Consider the following 22,865-nt stretch of genomic DNA (forward strand, 5'->3'; position numbering starts at 1 on the left):
TTTTGCCTCGACTCATAGCCAGTTCAATGCACTTGTTAACGAACTACGATTTGTATTCATAAACGCATCGCGGTCTCGCCCGTAAGCGGGGTTATTATTCAACGTCGGCTATTACGTTTTGCTAATTATTTTTCTATCGTTATTATATATAGGCAAGTATGAATGGAATATTACGCGAATTGTTACTTTGACGAGAGTACAGGTGTAGACGAAAGTAGACAGAGGTAGAGACAAGGATGCGAGGAATAACGAAAAATAGGAAGCGATAATTTGTATGGAAAAAGAATTTTCGTTGAACGGCGTTGGTCACGAGAATGCTAGCGACGCAACATCGCGTCAATGAATCCGATTGATCGCAGATCAATGGGTCTTTGCCGCCGGACGATCGACTAATCCCAAGGGTCAAACGACGCCGGTCAAGTCGGACTTCCTTCGCCAGTTGACCCCGGCGCTATTCTCAATCTCGACTCTGACTCATCCTCGTGGTCGCCGCCGTCGTCGTCGTCGTCGTCGTCGTCGTCGTCGTCGTCGTCTTCGTCGTCGCAGTTAGTCGACTTTGTTAGTCGTTATTTTGTCCAAATATGCGTTCTATTATCTAATTAGGCTTTTTCACCTTTAAAGATTGGACATAAGTTTGAAATATATTCGCGCTAGAGTCGATATTTTATTCGAACGTGTCGGATAAAATTGAAACGATCACGAGGCCGACGGTGCGGCGCGGCGAACGGTCGAAGGGGTGTGATTCGAGACTAGCCCATGTTTGTCGAGCAATCAAGCCCAATCATTAAGTTCATAGAAAGCCCGACGGGATCGAACGTTACCGCGCTACGCGTTATGCGAATAAACTGGGCGTACGTGGCGATGATACGCTCGCTCGTATTTCCACGTGTGCACGAACGAAGCTACAACATACCCATTCTTCTTTCAGCTCGGATGTACCTACTCTTACACGTTAGATACGTACCTATCTACGTATTTATATTTACGCGGGTGTATGCGTGTACGGTTGCAGCGACGACTCGTGAACAGGAAGTCCAGCTAATCAGGGGTAGTGAGTGGCAAACAGGGGTGCGGTTATGCCTATCGGGGGTACATAGAGCGTTACACCAGGGATTCCGGGCGAATCGTCGAATAAGTCCACCAACGGCAACAGCAGCAGCAGCACCACCACCACGAGGAGGAGGAGGAGGAGGAGGAAAAGAAGAAAGAAGGGAGAAGAGAACAGCTCGTTTATCCGTCCAACGCTGCCCTATCCACACTCTCCTCGTGATCGATAATTCAATTAGCCGTTGGCCTCTGATTAGTTCCGAAGAAAGAGGGTAAGAGGGTGTTCCAACCGACAGGAAGCGGATATATTTTCAACTCGTGCCTTCGTTCTTTCTCTTTCCGTCACCGCTTAGCGGAATTCGTCCGTGCGTTCTCTCGCTTCTTGCACCGCTCCTTCAGCCAGATTAATTAAATTTCTTGTCCGTAAAAAATGTCCTTTGGTCATTTTACAAGCGTCAGCATAGATCTCTCGGCTAGAAAATATTGTTATTTAAACTGACAATTAGAATAAATCACGAGATTCGATCGAATATACGGAGCAGATTCTAATAAAAGCAGATTCAAAATCAGAACTTTCGGAATGCTCGGGTTAATTAAGATCAGCGCTGCTTATCCGGAGAATGGATACCTGACGCAACCCTTTGGACGTAAGGTCCAAAGAAAACTGTGGTCGTGCCCGAGAGCGAGAAAAATAAAATGATCTCGGAGAGAAAGTATCTCGGCGTAAGTGGAAAACGATTGTTCCCTAAAAATGAGAAATTGTACGAAATAAATAACGCCGACGCTTCCCAACCGCCATATCCATTGGGTTGGAAAAAAGGGGCTCGGATATTATTATTCCAAGTACTTTTCTTCCCTGTTTTCCTTTCTTTTTTCTTTCTCCTCTTTACCCTACCGAAGAATAAAGAAGAAGAAGAAGAGCCAGTGAAAGAATGGCGCGTTAGAACCGCGGAGGATAATAATAAGGTTGGTAATTCGCAGCTTGACGAGCCCTTACACCTTACTCGACCTTACTTTTCCAGCTTACCTTTTTATCGCCATCAGGATGTCTCCCCTGCGTACAAAGGATGTCCAATTAAAAAGCGAGCTTCTGGACAAAAGAGGGTTCGAAGGGAGATATGGTAAGAACATCGAAGAAAAAGGGGAAAACCGGTGAATTGCGCACTGATTGACGGGTGGTAGCTTCTCAAATGCAAAATTAACATATTCGGGAAGATAAGGATATCGGATGTAAGGATATTTATTACGAATTACGATGATCTCCATCGAAAGTTTGATCGAGTAGGCGCGGCGTACGAACGGATCCAACGAGCAATTTAACAAACTGCTTGATTATTACTCGCGCGTTCGGCTAATTTCAACGAAATAATATAATAAATAATAAACGGTACGCTCTCTGCGTGCACGTGCATCCCGTCGTTTCAGATGTTTCCTAAGCGAATCGTGATTCGTCAACTGCTTTATATAACCCAAATTACTTCTCTCTCTCTCTCTCTTCTACCGTCGTCTAGGAAAAATAATAAAATGTTAGTAATACTAATGAGGCAAGAAAAGAAAATAAAAAAAGTAGTCTATCCGAGTAAACTAGATTTTTAAACTAGATACTTGCAAGATTTTCCGTGGAATTGGAGTCGGAGACTTTTCGCTCGCGTTGAAAGCGTTACGACTTTGCGCCGTAATCGCTCGGTATTCGGCAAAGGTCGAATAGACGCAAAGATATGGGAAAGATGGGCGGCCGGCGAGCGAAGCCTTGCGCGAGAAGCTCGTAGATGCAACGTAGTACGTCGAGAGAGGTGATATCCTCGTGGCTTGAAATAGAGAAAGGAAGTGGGCTGGGGAGCTTAATTAAAACGAGAAACGAGGCGCTCGGGGCTCGCTTAGGTATCATCGGGCAGTGGCTCGTATAACTGCGTGTTTCCATAATTCGGTGGAAAACCCTAGCTCGCAAACGCGAGCCGAGTGGTCAGCGATGGTCGAACGTAAACCGTCCTGTGGACCTACCACGATGTACCCCGCCTATGCCCGCATCACCCCGATGGTTATTAACTGACCAGGATGAACGAGACACCAGGGATTCGGTCGGATGAGCGTTCAAACGCGAACATAGAATACGCACCTTCCGTGCGAATCCTGTTGTCGAAAGGATTGATGATTGCCGGCGGCGCCTCGGCCACATCATTTACACTCTCCGAACGAAACACGTTTCGCGACACGGGAGATGAATACCGCGAACTAGCTTCTCGTTGCTTAAACAACCAACTACGCCCCTCGAGCTCGATCGAATTATCCAGAATATTCCGGGGAATTTACTAATCAAACCTTGTCTCCTCGTTGTCTACTACTCGTCCAAGTGGAATAAAACATATACCTATTATAGTCATAGCTTTCGGAAAGAGAATTATCGGAGTAAGAAGATTATTACGATATATAGTCGTGTGTCTTAATTACGCGGCGAGTTTGCACGAGTTCTACGGGAAAAAGATGCTGGAGAGGATGATCGTTGCGAGCCCTTTGTCGTTTTGCGAGCGGATGAAAGAAAGAAAAAAAACAAGAATAGGAGATCGAGTTGAGAGAAACCACCCCGAGCAAAGTCAACCGAGGATCTATCGTCCTCGAGGGAGTAACCGAATCGTGCAGCTCGGAGATAGAACGAGTAAAACGGAAAGACCGAGAGAAAAAGGAAAAAAAGATGGATAGGTCGAGAGAGAGAGAGAGAGAGAAATAGAGGCGGAATTGAATCGAATTGGACCAACGGCGGCTATATACGGTGCTGCCTTCTGCGTGTTAGCTAGCATAGAGTCCAAGAATATTTGTTCTGCATACATACGCGGACCGTGGCTAAGGGGCGGAGGGGGGGTGGGTCTTTGGAGACCTTTCACTTGGTAGGAATGGAAACAAAGGACGAAAAGTAGTAGAAAGCGGCACGTGGTGCATGCAAGGATCGAGGCCACGTGGAAAGTCATGCTTGTCTCGAGGGACTACGCGCGAACTTGAAGATGAGTGCGACCGCTCCTTCTCCCAAGGGATCCTCGGCTCCGCACCCACTCTCTCCTACCTAATTGTTTCAAATCTGATTGTATATAATTCGCGGCTAATTAGATAGTATTCTACTTGCCCGACAAGGTCAAAGGTAACACGAGGATGATAGTCACGTCAAATTCATCGAACGTGTATCTGACTCGTATCTAATTATTGGCTGTTACATATATTTTATAATATTATATGATCCACGTCGCGATCGCTCCTTTCTTTATTTTGTATTTCTTGGCAAAATGACATTTCCGTATCGAGACTTATCTCCACGTGCATTTATGAGATAAAGAGATACGAAGGAGAACGGTACTCGAAGAAAATCATGAGAGTGTCATTAATTACCGAATCGCGTGCATACGTTTGCGGCAACTTTTATCTCTGGTCACCTTGTCTTCGAAGGACCATTACCCTTGATTTATTTTGACGTTTTTTTTTTACACGCATATCTACCTACATACATAGGTACGCGCTACGTATACCTAGAACCGAGACACCGATGAGAAGCTTCAACGATATCGTAGCATAGGGTGGCACAGAAGCGCGATGAAAATGGGATTGAAAACCACCAGACTAATCTCCTTTCTCTCTAGAGAGAAAGAGAGAGGGAGAGAGGGAGAGAGAGCGCGTTTGCTCATAATATCCATATCCACGCCCACGAGTTCGCACGCACGCGTGCACTGCCACTGTGCGAGCACAAATGCCGCGCTGTGCGATTCTTCTCAACTATTGCACGTACTTTTCTCTGCGAATGCATCGGGTCTTCCCGTACTGGCACTATTCAAAAGGTATATTAAGTGCGGCTACATACTCGAAAGCGTGCTCGTTAGACCCGCTCGAAAAGTCTTGCCATTGAAATAAATGTTTAATCTCGCCAACTCTTCTACCTTATCCGCAAACGCTTTGCGCATTTTTCTTGCTAAAGGACGCAAAAGGAAAGAGCGAAGGAAGAACGCCGGAAGAACGGCGGAAAAACGGCGGAAGAACGCGACGGAAGAAAGCGACGGAAGAAAGCGACGGAAGATCTCCCGCTTTCGAGGAGCCAAGTAAAAAACCAATCGAGTCTGTGCAGTGGCTGTGCGGCATCCCTCCGTACTCCTCGTCTCTTACCCTGCAGACCATCCCAGACGAACCCCCGCAGCCATTTAACCTCTGCATTGCAAATGCCACCCTCTTTTTGCCGCGACCATTGGGTTGTATAAGGGTGCAAGGGCCACTGAGTTGGGCCGAGAATGTTATTTTAACGAAATATCTTTAAACGTTGCCGAGAGGAGAAGAAGCAAAATGGAAGGGAAAAATAGAGAGAAAAAGAAGGAAGCCCTCCAGTCATTCTGGCAAGAGAGAACGCAAGCGAGAGAGCTCGATACTACTGGAAAAGCGAGTGGAAAAGCGACGAGGGGGCGAGGAGGGAGCGAGGAGGGAGCGAGGAGGGGGAAGGTTGGTTCTCGGACGAGCTCGAAGCGAGAGATGAAAGGATACCTAGTTACGGGATGAGGGCACACCAGTTTAAAGGATTACCGGCCTGCCCATTATTCAAATGTATGCTAAACGCGCGCGGGGCGATGCGCGCGCGATAGCCTTATCAACCCTCTTACGAGCTATCCGCATCACACCGCATCGTATCGAATACACACACGTGTATTTCACAGTGGTACGCCGCAATACCGATATATCGTTAGTTAGATGCATAATGGAAAAGTGTCTATATTTTAGTCTATATTTTAGTCTATACTTTAGTCCATATTTCGCCTAACTCCTTTCTCAAATATTATTATATGTATATGCATTCTGAAAATCAACCGAAACTATAGTTGCGTAAGACGAGGAAAAAATCGAATGCCGACAATGGCAAACGATTAATTACGAACGAGCTCGAGTAACACCACCACCGATGCTGCGTGCAACGCACGAATATTTTCATACCTATGAAAATGCATACCACGTTACTCGACGACGTGCATATCTTCTTATCGGATGCGAAGCCTTCCGATAGATAAAAAAAGTCGACGTGCATTCGTATTTCAACTCCGGTGTTTAACTTCATTTAGATAATTAGAGTTTGCATGTCGCGAATAAACGCGAACAAACGCATTAAAGAAATTCGCGTTAAAGAAAATTTAGCGTAGAAAAAATAGCGTCGAAATTAGCGATTAGGTGATAAAAAATGGTAGGTCCGATATCGATATCGATATCGATAAGGGTTTTCCGAGTGGGAAGGGCGACGTCCAAATAACGATCCATCTTCTTGAAAGGAGCAAAGACGTTAGTATAAACAAGAAGCGAAGAGTTAAACGTTATTTACCACGATTCGCAAACTAGTCTCGCTACTCCCTCCCTATACTTTGGTATTACGTATAGAGCGAAATCAACGTGGGAAGGAATCCTTAAGCGAGCGCTAGTCGCGGGGGAGGGAAAAAAAAGGTGAGCGAAGAGCAAACGAGTAAGGGAGCGAGCCGTTTTGCGCTGGGAAGAGAGACAAAAAGTGGGAAAAAATGAGATCTGTCATCAAGCGAAGAACGATTTAATGAAGATGACCTCATACGCTCCGCGGCAGAGTTTCTACGAGCATCTAAGCGGATTCTCACGTCAATCGCTGGCAGCGAGTCAAGTGGCGAGAATTGTCGGCAATTGTTTCCGAAATCCCGCGCAGATGCGCTACGGTTTCTGTCGCGCGCGAATGGCGGCGGTCGCGGCGACACTCGTGTGTGCATCGCATGCACGTCGCGACGACGACGACGACGAGGACGATGACGACGACGACGACGACGACGACGACGACGACGACGACGATGCCGACGACGACGCACGCGCGGCATCGCCGATGATCCTCGTGTGTGAATCACTCGGCAAAATTACAGCAATTACGAGAGACCGGTCGCAAGTCAGCACACACTATCCGCGTACGCAGCCACTTTGTCGTTTCCCACGCCCTCTTTCATTCACGCTTCGCGCAAATCTTAAACGGCTATCGAGACCGGACACCACCACCATTCTTTCCATCTAACCAAGCTCGGTTGGATTCCACATAACTTTTCTCTTTTCTTTCGTTATCGTCTTCTCCTTCCAAGCTACCGAGTCCAAAGTACCTGTCAAACTTTTCATACATCAAATTACATACACATGCTAGAGACTTGTAATTCCAAGCAAGACGTTTCAAAAGCTGTTCGTTAGAATTCTATTTGTAGTACCATGTCGCAAATCCATAATCTCGTTAGGGTCACGTGTCTTCCTCGCAAAGATACACGAAGAGAGAGAGGGGGGGGGAAAGGCAAGGACGAAGGAGTCTCTTGATGTATGTGCGAAAAAATCCATTCGGATCCCTTGCTCCCGCAGGAACTGTCATTTGACACCTCCTTTTCCATCGAGAGGGCGAGCCGATATATTTGCACCCTAACGTTGATCGGTTGATTATGATTTCGCTAATCTTGGCCGTGACCCACCCTGCCTGGACCACCCCGACGTGATTGCCAAGCTCTAAAGCAAATAGATTCCCCCGCACCACTTTTCCATTTTTCGAATATTCGCTATAGAATAATATCGGTTAAATGTTCTTTAAACGCGAATTATCGGTCACGCGACAACAACTACGACAACAACTACGACAACGGATACCACCTACTAGCCATGCAACCTAATCAGACAACCTAAGACAAATAATTCTCTCCCCATGATATTTAGTTGGATGAAAAAATGAACACGTAATTCTCTTCATTCCTCTTATCGATTTCATTTGAATTAGAGTTGCAAAAATCATGATAGAAAGAGATCACAAAGAAAAAAAGCCTGAATGAAAATGCTAATTGCCTAGGAACAAGACGTGTAAGTCGAAAAAGAGAAAAAGGAAAGAAAGAAATTGGATGTAAGGGAGTTAATATCACTTGGTGGCACCGATCGCTAAAGAGTATTAGGAGGGATTACCCGCCGTAAAGTGACACCCTTGGCCCCGAAGCTACATCGGTGTGCACGCCGCGTAGTCTTAACAAAACACCAGGGGCTGGCGCGGCCTTCTGTAAATATTGTTACTACCACCCTGCCGGGAAATTTGCCAGCCATATGCCAGACCACCGATGTCCTTTACGACGTGCTCGCGAATCGAGTTACGAGAGAGAAAGCTTCGCTCAAAGCAATCTTTGACCGGTTAAACCAAGAGATCGAACCGATGATCAATTTTATGATCAAAATAGCCCCTACACGATATATCAATAAAATTCAAATCTTGCTAAATACTTAGATATAAAGTTCGTTGCGAGGCCAAAATCTACTCGATAGAGATGACCAAAGTCAAGTTGAAACAGTGATGTATAATAACTGAAGAAAATCTTAAACGATGCTACTTAAGATCTCTCGGAAAATCTGAAGAATCCTTAGGCGGAAGGCTCGACACGGTTCAACACTCGATTAGTGTTCGTTATGGTAATCTATGAAAGCGGAAAGGGGTATAAAGCAATAAGCGGTGGTATGGCTTGGTGGTATGGCTTGGTGGTATGGCTTGGTGGTATGGTGCGGCGGAGGGGTGAATCGTAAATTAGAAAGTGCAAGGCACTGTTCGAATTAGCATCGCTTTCAAGTCGCTTTCTAATCTCGGTAAATGGACAAATTGCTATTGAATGAGGGAGTAACGAATGAGCGAACGAGCGAACGAGCGAACGAGCGAGCGAACGAGCGAGCGAGCGAACGAACGAACGAACGAACGTACAAACGAAGGACAGACAGTTCAAGTGGGTTTTGCGGCCGCGCGTAGGTAGCGCTTACGATAGCGTTGGAAGGGCGGAGAGACGCGGGTAGGAAGATTAGGTGTTGCGATCCTCGAGTCGTAAGACTTATAGTAGCCAACACGTGGCACGGATTACGCACCCTTTACGCGCCCTTTACGCGCCCTTTACACGACCAATTTACGCGGACCAAGTCCGGCCAATAATGCTCCGCTCAAAGGAGAATCTCTACTTGTCCTCTATATTGCATCTCTATTACCGCAACAAACGCGTGCATCTACATTTAACTAAAAATTAACATAAACTAAAACTTAACGTAAACTAAAACGTGAGCACGATTTCTTAGAAATGTGTTAAACTAAATATAAATTCACTACGTAGGGGTACATATGACTACGTAAGACGAAGGATAATCCGTTTCGGAACGGTTGTTTCGAAAAATTACCGGCTGTTTAGATCGCGATGAAGACCTCGTATGCGTTACGCTACCTAGAATATCCGCGGTGAACGGACAAGTGTGAAATCTGGTGCTATCCACGCTGCAAAGGGATACCCCGTTGATATCGCAACCCCCGATACGGTCGTTGCTTCGATTCATCGACCCCTCTATCTCGTCACTGAAATCAATTAGTCGCGCAAACGATGCGAAACGGTATTACATTTAATAACGATTCATCGAAAAACATGACCCCCGTACAAAACGTTTATTTTGATATAGGTACATATTTCTAACGACGTGTAACGATACAACTGAAAATGGCACAGAAAATTTATTCAAAACTCTCCATTAGTAATATATAATAGCTATAATATATAATAGGTATACAATACATATACCTCCTCTCTATATTCTTTTATTATGATTTCCTTCCTTATAGGGAAATAAAAATCTAATTGTTTTCTATCACGACAAGGAAAGAAGCGCAATCGACGGAAAACCGAGGATTCGAACCAAAGTACAAAGTTCTCATCGTCGAATAGAAAAGAGAAGGCGGCCGGGGGATGGGTAAGGCTCGCTTAAACTCTGTAAGAATTAAAGCGAATCATTCTAGGGTAGCTAAGGGTCGTAGCCTCCAGCGATTATACTAATAGTCGGGGCGTAGACAAGCTGATAGAAAAGGGTGGCAGGGATGGAAGGTGGGGGAGGAGGAGGAGGAGGAGGAGGAGGAGAAGGAGAAGGGGAAGAGGGCACGGTCGGGCTACTAATTGTTTTACATGCCGGCAACTTCGTTCGGAGGTTCAGACGATTCTCTTCTCTGCCTTAAGCCGTTTACTCCAATGAAAAGTCCAGCGAGCTTCAATATTCATGAGACTTAAATTAGAAACTCCGTTCTTCCGGATGTAGGTAAAAATAAAAAAGAAAAAACAAATGGAAAAAAAGAAAAGGAAAAAAGAAAGAAAGTTTTCCTTTTCATTTCTATTTTTCGATTTTAAGAACGTTTCCAAATTGAATGACACTTGGTACGCGTAATCTAATTTAATTACGTATAGGCTTAGGTATAGGTACAGGAAACTCTTGTCAAGATTTTCTATATTAAAATTCGGTGGGAAAAATTTAGTAAGGACGACGACTATGACGACGACGACGACGACGTTTAACGAGGACGATGGACGTGCCAGAAGAAAAAATGCTCACCATCGTAGGCGAATGGGCAAACCGAAACGACGCGCGCGGCACGGCGTACTCTTCGATGCGGAAGAAAACCCAGAGGCGTAAGAGCGAACAATGGGCTCTCTTCTGGCAGGTTGATCCTCGTTGAGTAATGTTGAAATCTGGGGCGTTCCTGGGAAAGGACACCTGATCTCCGGCTGCTCCCTTCCATCATTGCCACCGCCGCTGGACCCTCTCGAACAAGTAGTTAGCTACCGTTTGCATTTCGAATCGAAACACCAAGAATAATAATACGATGTTCGATTATCGTTGCGATTATCGTTGCGATTATCGTTGCGATTATCGTTACGATTATTTACATTGTTTACTACAATTGCGATACGAGCCAAGTATTTGTAAACGATGCTTCCTTAAGAAAACCTACTTTTTAATACCTACAATTATTCTCTTTACCTCGCTGTATTTTCTTTCTCATTCAAAATTAACCTAATAATATAATGGCCAAATATTTATTGCCATTGTATAGAAAATGATATAGAAATGAAGGAAGATTCTTTACGAAAGTCTTCAGAAAAATGGAGATCTTTCTACTTTGGATCATCAATCAAGGGAAGACAAGAAATACCTTTAGTTGAACATAAGAGAAAGGATTGCTAGGATACTTGGATATGTACCTATACTTACTTGAATCTACTTAAGAGTCGTCTCTTTCTTTAGTTAATTTAATAAAGAACAAAGAGAGAAAGAAACGATCGAAGAAAGGACTAAATGAGAAACTGTCGTTATTACAAAAATCAAGGTCCATGTGCAAGCCCATACGGAACATCGTGATAAACCAAATGAAATCATTCAATGGGTCATCAAATTTATTAACCGCAGACCATAACTTAGGATTTTCTTCGAAAAAAGATCGATCAGTCGTGCGTAACGAAGCATTTGAGAAATGACACTTGATATTGTAAATACGAGTTGCAATAGGATAGATAGGTAGAGATGGGATAGAGATGGGATAGAAATGGGATAGAAATGGGATAGAGATGGGATAGAGCGAGATGAACCGGTCTAGCTAAACTTTGGTATTACTTTGGTATTACATACTTTGGTATTACTTTCGTCCTACTGTCGGACAAAGTAGGAAGCGATCGTCGAATGTAGAGGCGAATAGCCAAAAATATGATAGTTCCGATAGGTAAACGTTTCCCATGGAACGGAAAGTCGTTCAGCAGGGATGGGCACAGGCCGTCAGGTAATGGAAGATGTGATAATTTAGTATGCACGGTGGAGTTTATTTGAATTTTATTGGTGGGCTCGGATGTCACGTGATGCCATGGCGCAGAAGTGGTGGCCATGCCACAGGGGGTCCCTCTTTTCGCTTTATCGGATCGGGGGGAGAGATGACGCTCCTCCCGTTTTCCCGTTTCCCCGAGGGGACACTTCCGTCCGACCAATATCGTTCCTCTCGCTCTTTCTCCTCCTCAAAACCTCCGCTCATCTCCTCCTTCTTCATGATTCTCTCGCTCTCTCTCCTGGGCCACTTCCAATATCTTTCGAAATTCTCCAAGCCAGCCATGAATAAACTATTTCCCGACTTTGAATATCTTAGCGTTTTACGCGGAAATGGGACCACCGTTGGAGGGATCGGCTACAAAAAAAGAAGAAAACGAGAAAAAGAGGGACAGAGAGCTGGAGGATGTTATCGATTTGATCGACGCCGACCACGGGGATATTCTTCATCTTTTTTCACTATTGTGTTTTTCCTCCCCCCCTTCCACGCCCCCTCCCACCCACTCTCTCTCTCTCTCTCTCTCTCTCTTTCTAATAAGGCTTCCCTACACGAACAAAAGAGAATTTCTTTCTCTTTTATTATTACCATCAACCGAGCTGATATGTTTCTCGTTGAGTTCGCTGAGATTGTATAAAACCATTTGGCCCCTATCAACGATAAAAGACAACTCGAAACAAGATGAGCATATATATGAATCATAGGAAGATAGACTATTTCAATGGATGATTCAACTCGATCATTTCTATCTAATTCTCGAATGATTCGACGAAATGATGAATCTCTATATTATAATCGAAGCTTGCACTTTATCGTTAAATTTTCATCTAATTTAATGGCAAATCTTTTGAAATAATTGTCGCCGGTAACAATGGCGATTAATTTTTCCGACGACGGCGGCGATGAAATCAGACAGTCAACGTAATGAGTAGCATCGTCTGCCACGCAATTCATCGGATGTCGCAAAAGGTGCGAGGAAGGGTGCTGGCGAAGGACCGTCGAGGTTATTAATATTCAGAACGAGGAGTTGGAGCAGGAGCTCGAGCTCAACAACAGGAACCCAAGAGCAGCAGTGCCGAGTGACAAATACCTCGCGCCCCGTCCCAACCCCGGAACGACTCGAGTCTGTAATTAACGCTAATCTCCAGGTCGTTTCTACGACATCGTACCACCCACTTCGTCTTTGCCATCGTACGTCTTTGTACTTACCAAAGAACTGACGACGGTAGCTTAAATGGACTCTCCGCGTTAGTCGATCCTTTTCTCGGACGACAGATGTTAACGTTCCTACGAACGATACTGTCGATTCTATTTAACCCTTACTCTTTATATGTCATTTCGAGTAAACTTATTATTTTTCTATTTCAGAATTTATTATCAAGTACGATTCAAATGTAACGTTCTTAAATGATTGAAGAAAAATCGTTAAAAAAACAAAAGATCAAAACGTTGCTTGTCGTATAGGTTTTGCTAATATTACCATCGCTATTTATTCGTTTGCAAAAAATCCACATTTGAGTTTGTATAACTAACGCTTAAATATGACATTGTATATTATATGTATCTTATTACGGTAGCGATGAAAATTTCTTTCTAAAACAAACTCAAGAAACATCGAAATAAATGAGCTCCGAAGAAACGTGACCAATCGAGTTGTAGCTCTTTTACGATTCCTACAAATTTCTTTCGTACAAAGGAAGAGAAAAGAAAAGTAGGAAGACTCGATCGTAGGGAGGTCAAGTAAGATTCCTTCGCCCGCATCGCCATGGTATGGACAAGAACATGGTGAACTAAAGTAGCGAGTCAGCCGACCGCGAATATCCTTGATTAAACGCAAAAAAAGAAGAAGATACATGGAGCGACGACGGTAGTCTTGCGCACAAAACCACTTCCGTCGCTTTTTTCGCCATCTTCGCCATCTTCGCCATCTTCGCCATCTTCGCCATCTTCCGACTTCGCAGCGGTCGAGTTTAAACGTGGAATTGGATTAGCCAACTATCTCTCTCGCTTTTTACCTCTCATATTTCCGCTCTAATTCGGCTAGCAAAATGCATTGATAGTTTCAAAGTCTTAGGTAGAGAATTTGTCCACTTGCAAATAATTCATTGATTGTGTGAACATTTATCGGTATTAGTGCAAAGAGTTCGCTTATAACGGGATGACAGAAAGGTTCTTACAAATAGCTGATAATATTCGCCTGTTCATGAAAAGGCGGCTGAAAGGAGGAGGAGGAGGAGGAGGAGGATCGAGTATTAAGAGAGAAAAGGGGTTGTTGTTCGAGGGGCAAATGCCTGATAATCGCGTGGATGACGCCGTTCGAAACAATGCGCTTGACGTCGCGTTACTTCGGCACGAGGTTCGCCGTAGCGGGAGGGTTGATGTCAGAGCGAAGTGATGTATAGTCAGAGCGAGCACGGGAAATACCACGTGCCCCACCCCCGCCACCTACCATACAAACTCTCCCATAAGTATTAGGGTGCGACTCGCTACATTCGCCTACGCACTACTGCCCTATGCAATTGGATTCCTTTAGTTGTCGGCGGCGGCGGCGGCGGCGGCGCGATCTCTCGCACACAAACGCACACAAACGCACACAAACGCGCACGCGTACACTTTCTCTTTTTCTCTTATTTTCTCCCATCTTCAACCCTTAAACGCCGAACTAAAGCGATCAATGATCGCTTCAATTCGTATTCCAAGACATACGGATTCGATTAGCTTCTGACACAGCGGTTAACGAAAGATTCACCTTTGACATATAATGCTCGATACGATTAAATATACTTCTTACTAGATTAGGATGTCCATAGTTAAGCGTACAACAATATTAATTTGTATAAATTTAACATCAGCAAAGATCCAAAAATGTCTAAGGATGTTGACCCGATGTTGGAGAGCTTTCACTAGTTTAATGAATACATCGAAGAAGATCTCTTCCTATTCGTTCCTACTATTTTCAAATCTATTTTTGAGAAGAGAAAATTGTACGAAAAGTTTAAATAACATGAAAAAGGGTAGAACAAAATTTGTCCAAGCAGCTCCCTCCCTATAGCTCCCTACAGTTGTTGATGTTTCCAATTGAATTAACCGACGTCGATAAGTAGGATCATCGTCTTATCGGCTGCGGAGCGAACAAACTGTAATAAGTGTTATGCAATTCGACCGCATTTTTCGTTTACTCTGGCGCTATAACAGGTTCAAAAATTATCATCTCACTTTAAGGCACAAAGTGTCATTTAATATAACAAAACATGGCGATTGTACGATACCTCTGGCTCGTAAATATTTCTTTTTTAACAGTAATATTATGCGGTAATGGAGAAAAATCGTACCACGCCGTGGTAGTAATCCACGGGGTACTTACTGGCAGTGATAGCATGGAACTTATCAGTAACAGAATAGAAGAAGTAAGTTGTACAAAACAACAATATCTATATAGATGTCGCTAATGTACTATGTTGATTATCATGCAAAAATGATAGCTTAATCAGGAACAGCTGTTCTTGACATTATCCAATGTTTCAAAACTTTTCATCGCGCAGTCATTTAAATCATCTCTCGATTGGACTCTATTGGAATCAATAATATTTTCTTATTATACATATCACAATAAAATGAAACGTTATTTATTTTTTTTAGATGCATCCTGGAAGTCAGGTTTATAATACTATTAGATTTGCTGGATGGGAAAGCTTGAAACCTATGTGGCGTCAAGTAGAAGAAATAGGAATGGATGTTATATCTATAGGTGCAGCTTTTCCCGAAGGAATCAATTTGATAGGCTATAGTCAAGGAGGCTTACTTGCTAGAGCTATTTTACAAAGATTTCCTGAACATAATGTAAGGAATTTTATATCATTAAGTTCGCCTCAAGCAGGACAGTATGGAAGTAAGAGACCAATTATAATATATTTTATAAGTATCTTAGTTATAATAATTATCTATTGAGATATAACAATTTCAAATTTTTATCTAGCTCGTTTCCTACATTTATTCTTTCCAAACTTGGTATGCGAAACGGCCTATGAATTGTTTTATTCTAAAGTTGGACAGCTCACAAGTGTAGGGAACTACTGGAACGATCCGCACCACCAGGTTTACTGTCTCTCTTTCATTTTCAACGTTCTATGTGTATGGTGTGTAGATTTGATCTAATCAAAATTGTTACTATCGCATTAGGAATTATACCTCAAGTACAGCAAATTTTTGCCATATGTGAATAATGAGGAAACCAATGAAATTGTCTTCAAATCGGGTCTTGCAAAGTTAAACCGTATGATACTCATTGGCGGTCCGGATGATGGTGTCATTACTCCTTGGCAAAGCAGTCAATTTGGATACTATGATCAAAATGAAACAGTCGTAGAATTGCGCGATAGATCTATTTATCAGGATGATCTGATTGGTCTTCAAACTCTAGACAAAGAGGGAAAATTGGATATTATTACTGTCCCAGGAATACCTCATTATGAATGGCACAAAAATATCTCGATAGTAGATGAATTTTTACTGCCATATTTAGATTAAAGAAAATATCGCTAATCGAGTTAAATTAATAGGTAATCATTCTTAATCACTCTATTAAATGATATATATTTATATTTCTCAAACAACTAATTACACTTTTTACAAGTTTGCATTTATTCCGGTTTTAAGGAAAAAGAATAATAAAAACGATTTAACTTAACGATCTAATCATCTTCCAGTAAATAAATATATATCATGTACCTAGTACATCATTTTATTAAATCTGAAATGATTTTTTACGGATAAAATAATATAATTTTATTATTATTATTATTATTATTATCGAAAATTGTAGTTCATCATCCTCGCATTCACTTCGTATTCACTTCGTATTCACTTTGTATTCACTTCGTATTCACCTCGCAATCTTGCAGTTTTTCCAATCTAATTTGCATCTATTTGTTTGCGGAAACAATTCCTCTACACTTGTTTATAAACTCTTTCTCTTTTTCTTTATATTATTATCGTTATAGAAAAAACTATAAAAATAGCCTCAATGCATATAACAAAAAGTATCATATAAATTTGGCAACGATCCACTACACGCTACACCATTGTTGATTAGAATTGTCTGTTATGCGTGAAGCGAGTAATAAGATCGAGAGCCCAACGAGGTTGGTCATAAGGGACCAAATGACCTGCATTTCGTACAAGAACTTCTGTTAGATTATCAACAGACTTTGTATAACCAGCCAACTCATCTTCAACCCACCACTGCTTCCGATCAACTGTTTTATATTTCTCTGCACCAGACCATTTCAAATTTTGCAAAAAATTAAGAACATACGGATATGCAACAATAATATCAAGTTGACCATTATAAATAAGAACTTTATAATGTTGTAACAAATCTGATACCAGTACAGCTACAGATTGCATTATATCTGTTTTCAAATAATTCTCAACTATTTCACTTGTAAAATTAAAAGTACTATTGCCTACATGTATGGCACGTCTAACATCCGCTCTTTGCGCCCACTCTGACACCCATAGAGTTTCATTAGTATCCTCTGTCCGTAAATAATTAAAGACATATTGAAAACCTGTTGCATTTGTAAAAATAGACGGATCACCAGAGAATAATACGTTAATCGACTCTAAAGCATCTACATATTTCTTTTGCTTAATTAAGTCACGTGCTTTTTTCTCATATTCATGGAATAAATTCTTTAGATTTAAGTCTATTAAACCTATTTGATATAAGTAATCGCCATATACAAGTTGATTCTCAGGATCTATATATCCATTTCCTATCGCCAAACCTTTTAAATTTATTTTCACTTGTGCATTAATATTGTAATTTTTTATAGCATGAGAAACAGCAGGTACATATTTACCGGCGTAAGATTCACCAGTAACAAAAAAGTCATTATTCTGAAGTTCTGGAAAAAGTAGAAAGAATTGTACTAAAGCAGTATTGATATCTTTTCCTATTTGGGTTTCATTCCTGGCATAGCCGTCATCATTCCTAGTGAAGCTGTAACCAGTGCCAACAGGACTATCAATGTAAATTAAGTTGTGAGAAATACTCCAGGAATAATTACGCGGTGCAAGCGTTATGTTTGAAGTAACCAAAAATGGACCGTGTAAGATGAAAATACTAAATAAGGTAGTTGCTCCTGGACCACCTTCTAACCACAATACCACTGGCGCATCCTTTGGATTATGCTATATGAAAGAAAAAGTGCTAATTTAAGAAAAGAGTCCTATTAATTAATTTATATTTAATATATATATATATCTAATTTTTACCTTAGCAGGGAAGAACCAGAAAAATAAATTAGAATCGTACTCCTTATTTACTGTTAAATAGCCTGCATAACTGCTAACAGAGCCTATTTCCTTGTGTTCAACAATAGATTTCTTTCGAGCTTCATCAATCTTTCCACTTTCAATAAGCGGCGTTAAAAAAAGAGGATTACCCATATCTGGATTTTCATCAAGAACGCATCTTTTCAATTTCGGATAAACGTTTGTAAATGCATTCGTGTTTGTTTTTATGAACACAAAGAAAACTAATAAACTAAATAACTTGCTCATTTTCTTTCGACTTATATAGTCCTGTGATAATGTAACTTTAACAATTTTTTCCACAATTCTCTTTCGGTTTTTCTTTGATTACGTATTAAATGTGCAAACTTACTAATTTAGGACTGTGACTGTGGTTTATTCCTATGCTTAGTCATTTATATGTATATATTATAATTAAATGACCGTTCGATGTTTTCAATCGATTATCGATATATTTCAAGTTAACTAGGGTGTATCCTCATGACAAACAAAACAATCCTACAGACGTATATGCATGAAATATCTTTCATTAAACGTATACAACATTTTTAACTGCTTATTATTTGATATATATAGATTATTTGATATTATAGTTTGTGTGGTTTCAAGGCGGTGTTAAATATTATTTTTTCAATAAAAATACGACTACTAGTCATATTAACAGGTAGTAGGACTACTATATGCCGCCTATACTAATTCATTGAGAAATACCACTATCGGATGGATTTAATTGTGTGTGGTATAAAAGTATATTTGTAATAACAATTGAAAAATAATAGTAATAAGAGAAAGTCTCATTCGGAACACGTTGCGTTCGATGATCTTATTGGACGCCGTTTCTACGAGTTTATGTGGAAAATTTCTATTTATAAATAAATTTATAATTTTTTGAGAGTTTATATATACATACATACATACATACACACACATGACATATACAACATCTGCTTAGGCGCGTACATTAAGCTTTTCTGAAATAACAGAGGAAAAATAATTACATTACTCGTGTTTACACAACACACTTGAGTTGCATACATATGTACATAAAAGACTATTTTTTTTTATTTTCTTTTTTCTGTTAAATTTTAAGCACATTCATTTATACGAATAACCTAAATAAATTCGTTTTGCAAGGTTAGTATATCCATATAGAACTTTAATAAAATTATTTATCATATGTGCAAAATAATATTTTATAAAGAGATTTTTCAAAAATTGTGATAACAATAGCAAGTATATGTATATTGATTTTGAAAAGTCATTATGTTGCGTGCACCGCTAGATGACGGTATAGCGTTAGTTTATATTCTACATTAATGAGGTTGTGCATTTTATAATTTGATATAGCAAGAGATTAAAATTTTAATTTTTTTTTGGTTAAAATTAGTTTGGTGTACTATAGCTAGGTTAGAAATAATAATGAAAAATATACTTTGTTGAAAAGATTTGTTATGACACTTATAGAAATATATTATTCTTCATATAGATGGATGACAAGGATCCTACAAGTGTAATTAAAATGATTAAAGACCTTCGATCTGGCTCAGAAGGTTATCGAAGAAATAGTGGAGTTTCCGTTCGACTATCTGCTACTGCATACAATCCACCAATCTTTAATAGCACCGATGCATGCAGTATTTCTCCAAAACGTCCAAGACTGGACGATACAGGTGCCAGTAATTCTATATTAAATAAAAGCGAAAGTGATCCTGTGCCTGGTAGTCCATGGGAATGGAGAAGATTAAAAGGAGAAGTAATTATTATTATTATTAATCATTAAAGCACATATTATATATTAAATACTAATACTAATACTAATTGAATAAATGCATACATTGAACTACATGTATTCCTAGGTAGTTTCCTTAAAAACAAGATTATCGCATCAAGAAGCGGCAGTTCAACAGCTTCATAAAATTCGAAGGCAAATGGAAGAAGTATTTGAAAAAGAAAAAAATCTTTTAGAAATGCAAGTAGAACAAGAAAAGCAGACAATTAAACAGCTAGAAGTGCGGTTGGATGTTGCTAGAAGAACTATTCAAGAAGCACGCGAAGCACAAACTGTCGCAGAGAAAGAACTATTTCAGGTAAAGTCATTATAAGTTGCTTTCTTCTTTATTCTTTTTAATCAATTGATCTTATCGATGATACTATTGTTGTTTTCTCTTTTTCTCGATATTTCTAATGATTAGGTAAAAGTTAATTTAGAACAAAAAACTGTAACGTTATTAAATGAAAATGCAAAACTTTTGGAGGATCTTAAAAATGCATCTGTGCAAGAGAAAACTTGTCCACCTAAAGATGATATAGCCCAAGCGGATGTTCAATTGAAGTTACAAGCTGCCGAAGATAGAATAGCTCAATTGGAAGAAAAATTAAAAGAATGTAGGGCATCTCAAAAGGACTATGAGTTACAGAATGTAGAACTTCAAAATATCAAGATTAAAATGGAAAAATTAGAGTCGGAGAAAGCGCTCTGGGAGGAAGGTAAACAATTAGTGGCAAGAGCAGCAAAAGCAAGCGAATTTGAAAAAGAATTAAATGCTGCTAAGGAAACAATAGCAGTTTTGAGGGAATCTGTTAGAGGAAAATTACTTTTAGAAGAACAAATGGCTAGCATAACTAAAAGGTATCGGTCTTACTCTTAAATAAATATATATATATAAAAACCCTTAAATATACATTACATTTCTAATGTATTTTATAGATTAGAACATACGGAGAAAATAGAACAACAAATAGCAATGTTGGAAACTAAGAGATCTGAATTATTACTTCGTCTCTCTGAGTACGAATCAATAGGAATTAATGGTGGACCTTCCGCATTGAAACGCGAATTAAATCGACTTCAACAAGCAGAAGCGGTTTTAATGGCAGAAGAAGGTCAATTAAAAACTAAACTAGATGCAGTACAAAGGGAGTGCCAAAATTTGTCAAAGAATTATGAGCAAGCTAAACAATTAGCTATAGATGCGACATCGTCCAAAGAAAAATTGAATAAATTAGTTAGCAGATTGCAAAAGAAAATGATGCTTGTAACCAGAGAAAGAGACAGTTATAGGCAGCAATTAGATTTGTATGAAAAAGAAATGACTGTCGACAGTAGTAATGCGATGCTTGAAAGAGTTCCTGCATTAGAACGTACTATCGAAGGATACAGGTACTTGAGATTATTTTATCGTTACATACAACAGGAGTGCATGAAATACAAGTAACTAAAATAATTATCGTTTTAATGATCAATTAGGGACTTGGTTGCAAAGTTAGAAACCGATCTGGAATCTGTAGAAGGTAATAATAAAAAAGAAGAATGCAACAAGTTGAGAGAAGAGATTGAAAGGTTAAAAGGAGAAATAGAACATCGAGCTTTGAAAGGTGATTTTAATAGTAATGCTAGAGTATTACACTTTACCATGAATCCTGCTGCAATAGCGGAACAGCAAGCTGAGGAGAAGCGTAAGGAGTTATTGCGCGAGCTGGAAGAACTGAGAGCAAAAGTCGCTACTGGAAGCACAGGAACAATAGTGTCTACGTTACAAATACAGGGTAAATAGTATATTGTTGTGCAGTAGCACATATAGGTATATTATTAAATGTATACATTATGCATATGATTTATAATATTTTATTTACTAATATTATACTCTATTTAGAAATTAGTGAACTCAAGCAAACTCACGAAATAAAAATTGCACGTCTCAAGGAAGCATTTAAAGCTTCTTCTCAAGAGTATAGACAAGCCTGTTATCAATTATTTGGTTGGAGAGTCGACAGAACTAAAGAAGGACGTTACAAGTTGTCCAGTCAATACGCCGAATCTCCTGATGACTTTCTCTTTTTTCACGTTGGCGAGGAAGGGGTCGATCTTTTGGAAACTGCTTTTTCTGCGACTCTCGGTACTCTGATCGAGCGTCACTTACAAAGACAACACAGTGTTCCTATGTTTCTTAATGCAGTGCAATCTGAACTTTATTTTCAACAAACAATGACAAATGTTATTAATTAATTTTATTTACGTCATCATCTTTATTTGCTTTATTAAATACATAACTAATTATTGTATAAACTATTCATTTGTATGGTATTGAAGTATACTAGAAACACACGTGTAATACTTAATAAATTATATCTCACTATAGAAGCTATTTAGTATTCTCTTGTAGATATTCTAATTCACATCAATAACCTGTTTTGCCTGACCAAGCCCTATTTTCTATTGCACGATAGCCTCCCACTATAATCCACCTACTAGCCTTTCACCGCGTGCGTGTAAAAAATATTTGTTATTAATTTTTGCTTCCAAACTCTATAATTATAAACATTTAGATCATGGAGATATTCTATAGACTACAAGAAACAATTCTTGATTGTTGAATCTGTAAAAATATAAAAATAATTTAAAAAATATGCCTTACAGGTGCATTGTAGTGAATCTCATCTTTTGAAAAAGAGTAAAATGAAAATTAAATTTAAAATATCCTTCATTCTTCCATGAAATTCCATGTAATATTATTAAAAGCATAAGCTTTTTTTATATTTTTTTTATTTAATATGATAGAAATGATTTTAATGTTAAACTTTAATCGAGCATTTTATCTCCCACAATCCTTAAGAAAAAATATAAAATTCGACAATTTTAATATTTATTATATGATGACGTTAATGTGCTGAGCGTGTGTGACATGAGTGATATGAGATATTGAAAATTATTTATTATTTATTTTATTTTATATCAGAATTATTCCTTCTCCGAAACAACGTTCATATTTTTTTTTTTTAATTTTTTTTAATAAACAATATACTAATGGTAAATGTGAATTATTGAAGATTACCATTATTATAGAAGAAAGCTGAGGTGTTTGCT

General features: G+C 39.8%; 3 protein-coding genes across 6 annotated transcripts; 2 read left to right on the top strand and 1 right to left on the bottom strand.

Moving 5' to 3' along the window:
- The first annotated feature begins 14,875 nt into the window (after positions 1-14,875).
- Positions 14,876-16,370, top strand: LOC122519460 (lysosomal thioesterase PPT2 homolog). Its single transcript, XM_043638894.1, has 4 exons — positions 14,876-15,090; positions 15,323-15,572; positions 15,660-15,778; positions 15,863-16,370. Exons 1-4 carry the CDS (start codon positions 14,935-14,937, stop codon positions 16,208-16,210), a joined length of 873 nt encoding a protein of 290 aa, XP_043494829.1. The 5' UTR covers positions 14,876-14,934; the 3' UTR covers positions 16,211-16,370.
- On the bottom strand, positions 16,265-18,283 carry LOC122519459 (venom serine carboxypeptidase). Its single transcript, XM_043638893.1, has 2 exons — positions 17,963-18,283; positions 16,265-17,878 (listed from the first exon to the last, which is right to left on the bottom strand). Exons 1-2 carry the CDS (start codon positions 18,248-18,250, stop codon positions 16,772-16,774), a joined length of 1,395 nt encoding a protein of 464 aa, XP_043494828.1. The 5' UTR covers positions 18,251-18,283; the 3' UTR covers positions 16,265-16,771.
- On the top strand, positions 17,963-22,142 carry LOC122519457 (mitotic spindle assembly checkpoint protein MAD1-like). 4 transcript variants are annotated; one of them, XM_043638891.1, is made up of 7 exons: positions 17,963-18,665; positions 19,488-19,754; positions 19,858-20,088; positions 20,194-20,630; positions 20,709-21,161; positions 21,249-21,547; positions 21,655-22,142. In XM_043638891.1, the coding sequence occupies exons 2-7, from the start codon at positions 19,488-19,490 to the stop codon at positions 22,005-22,007; spliced, it is 2,040 nt and encodes a 679-aa protein (XP_043494826.1). In that variant the 5' UTR covers positions 17,963-18,665; the 3' UTR covers positions 22,008-22,142. The 4 variants fall into 4 exon arrangements, with proteins under 4 accessions (XP_043494826.1, XP_043494824.1, XP_043494825.1 ...); XM_043638889.1 differs by lacking the exon at positions 17,963-18,665 and adding an exon at positions 18,678-19,135; XM_043638890.1 differs by lacking the exon at positions 17,963-18,665 and adding an exon at positions 19,316-19,407.
- The last annotated feature ends 723 nt before the right edge of the window (positions 22,143-22,865 follow it).

Source organism: Polistes fuscatus, unplaced genomic scaffold (genome assembly GCF_010416935.1).
Source record: "Polistes fuscatus isolate 324 unplaced genomic scaffold, CU_Pfus_HIC Scaffold3, whole genome shotgun sequence".
NCBI lineage: Eukaryota > Metazoa > Arthropoda > Insecta > Hymenoptera > Vespidae > Polistes > Polistes fuscatus.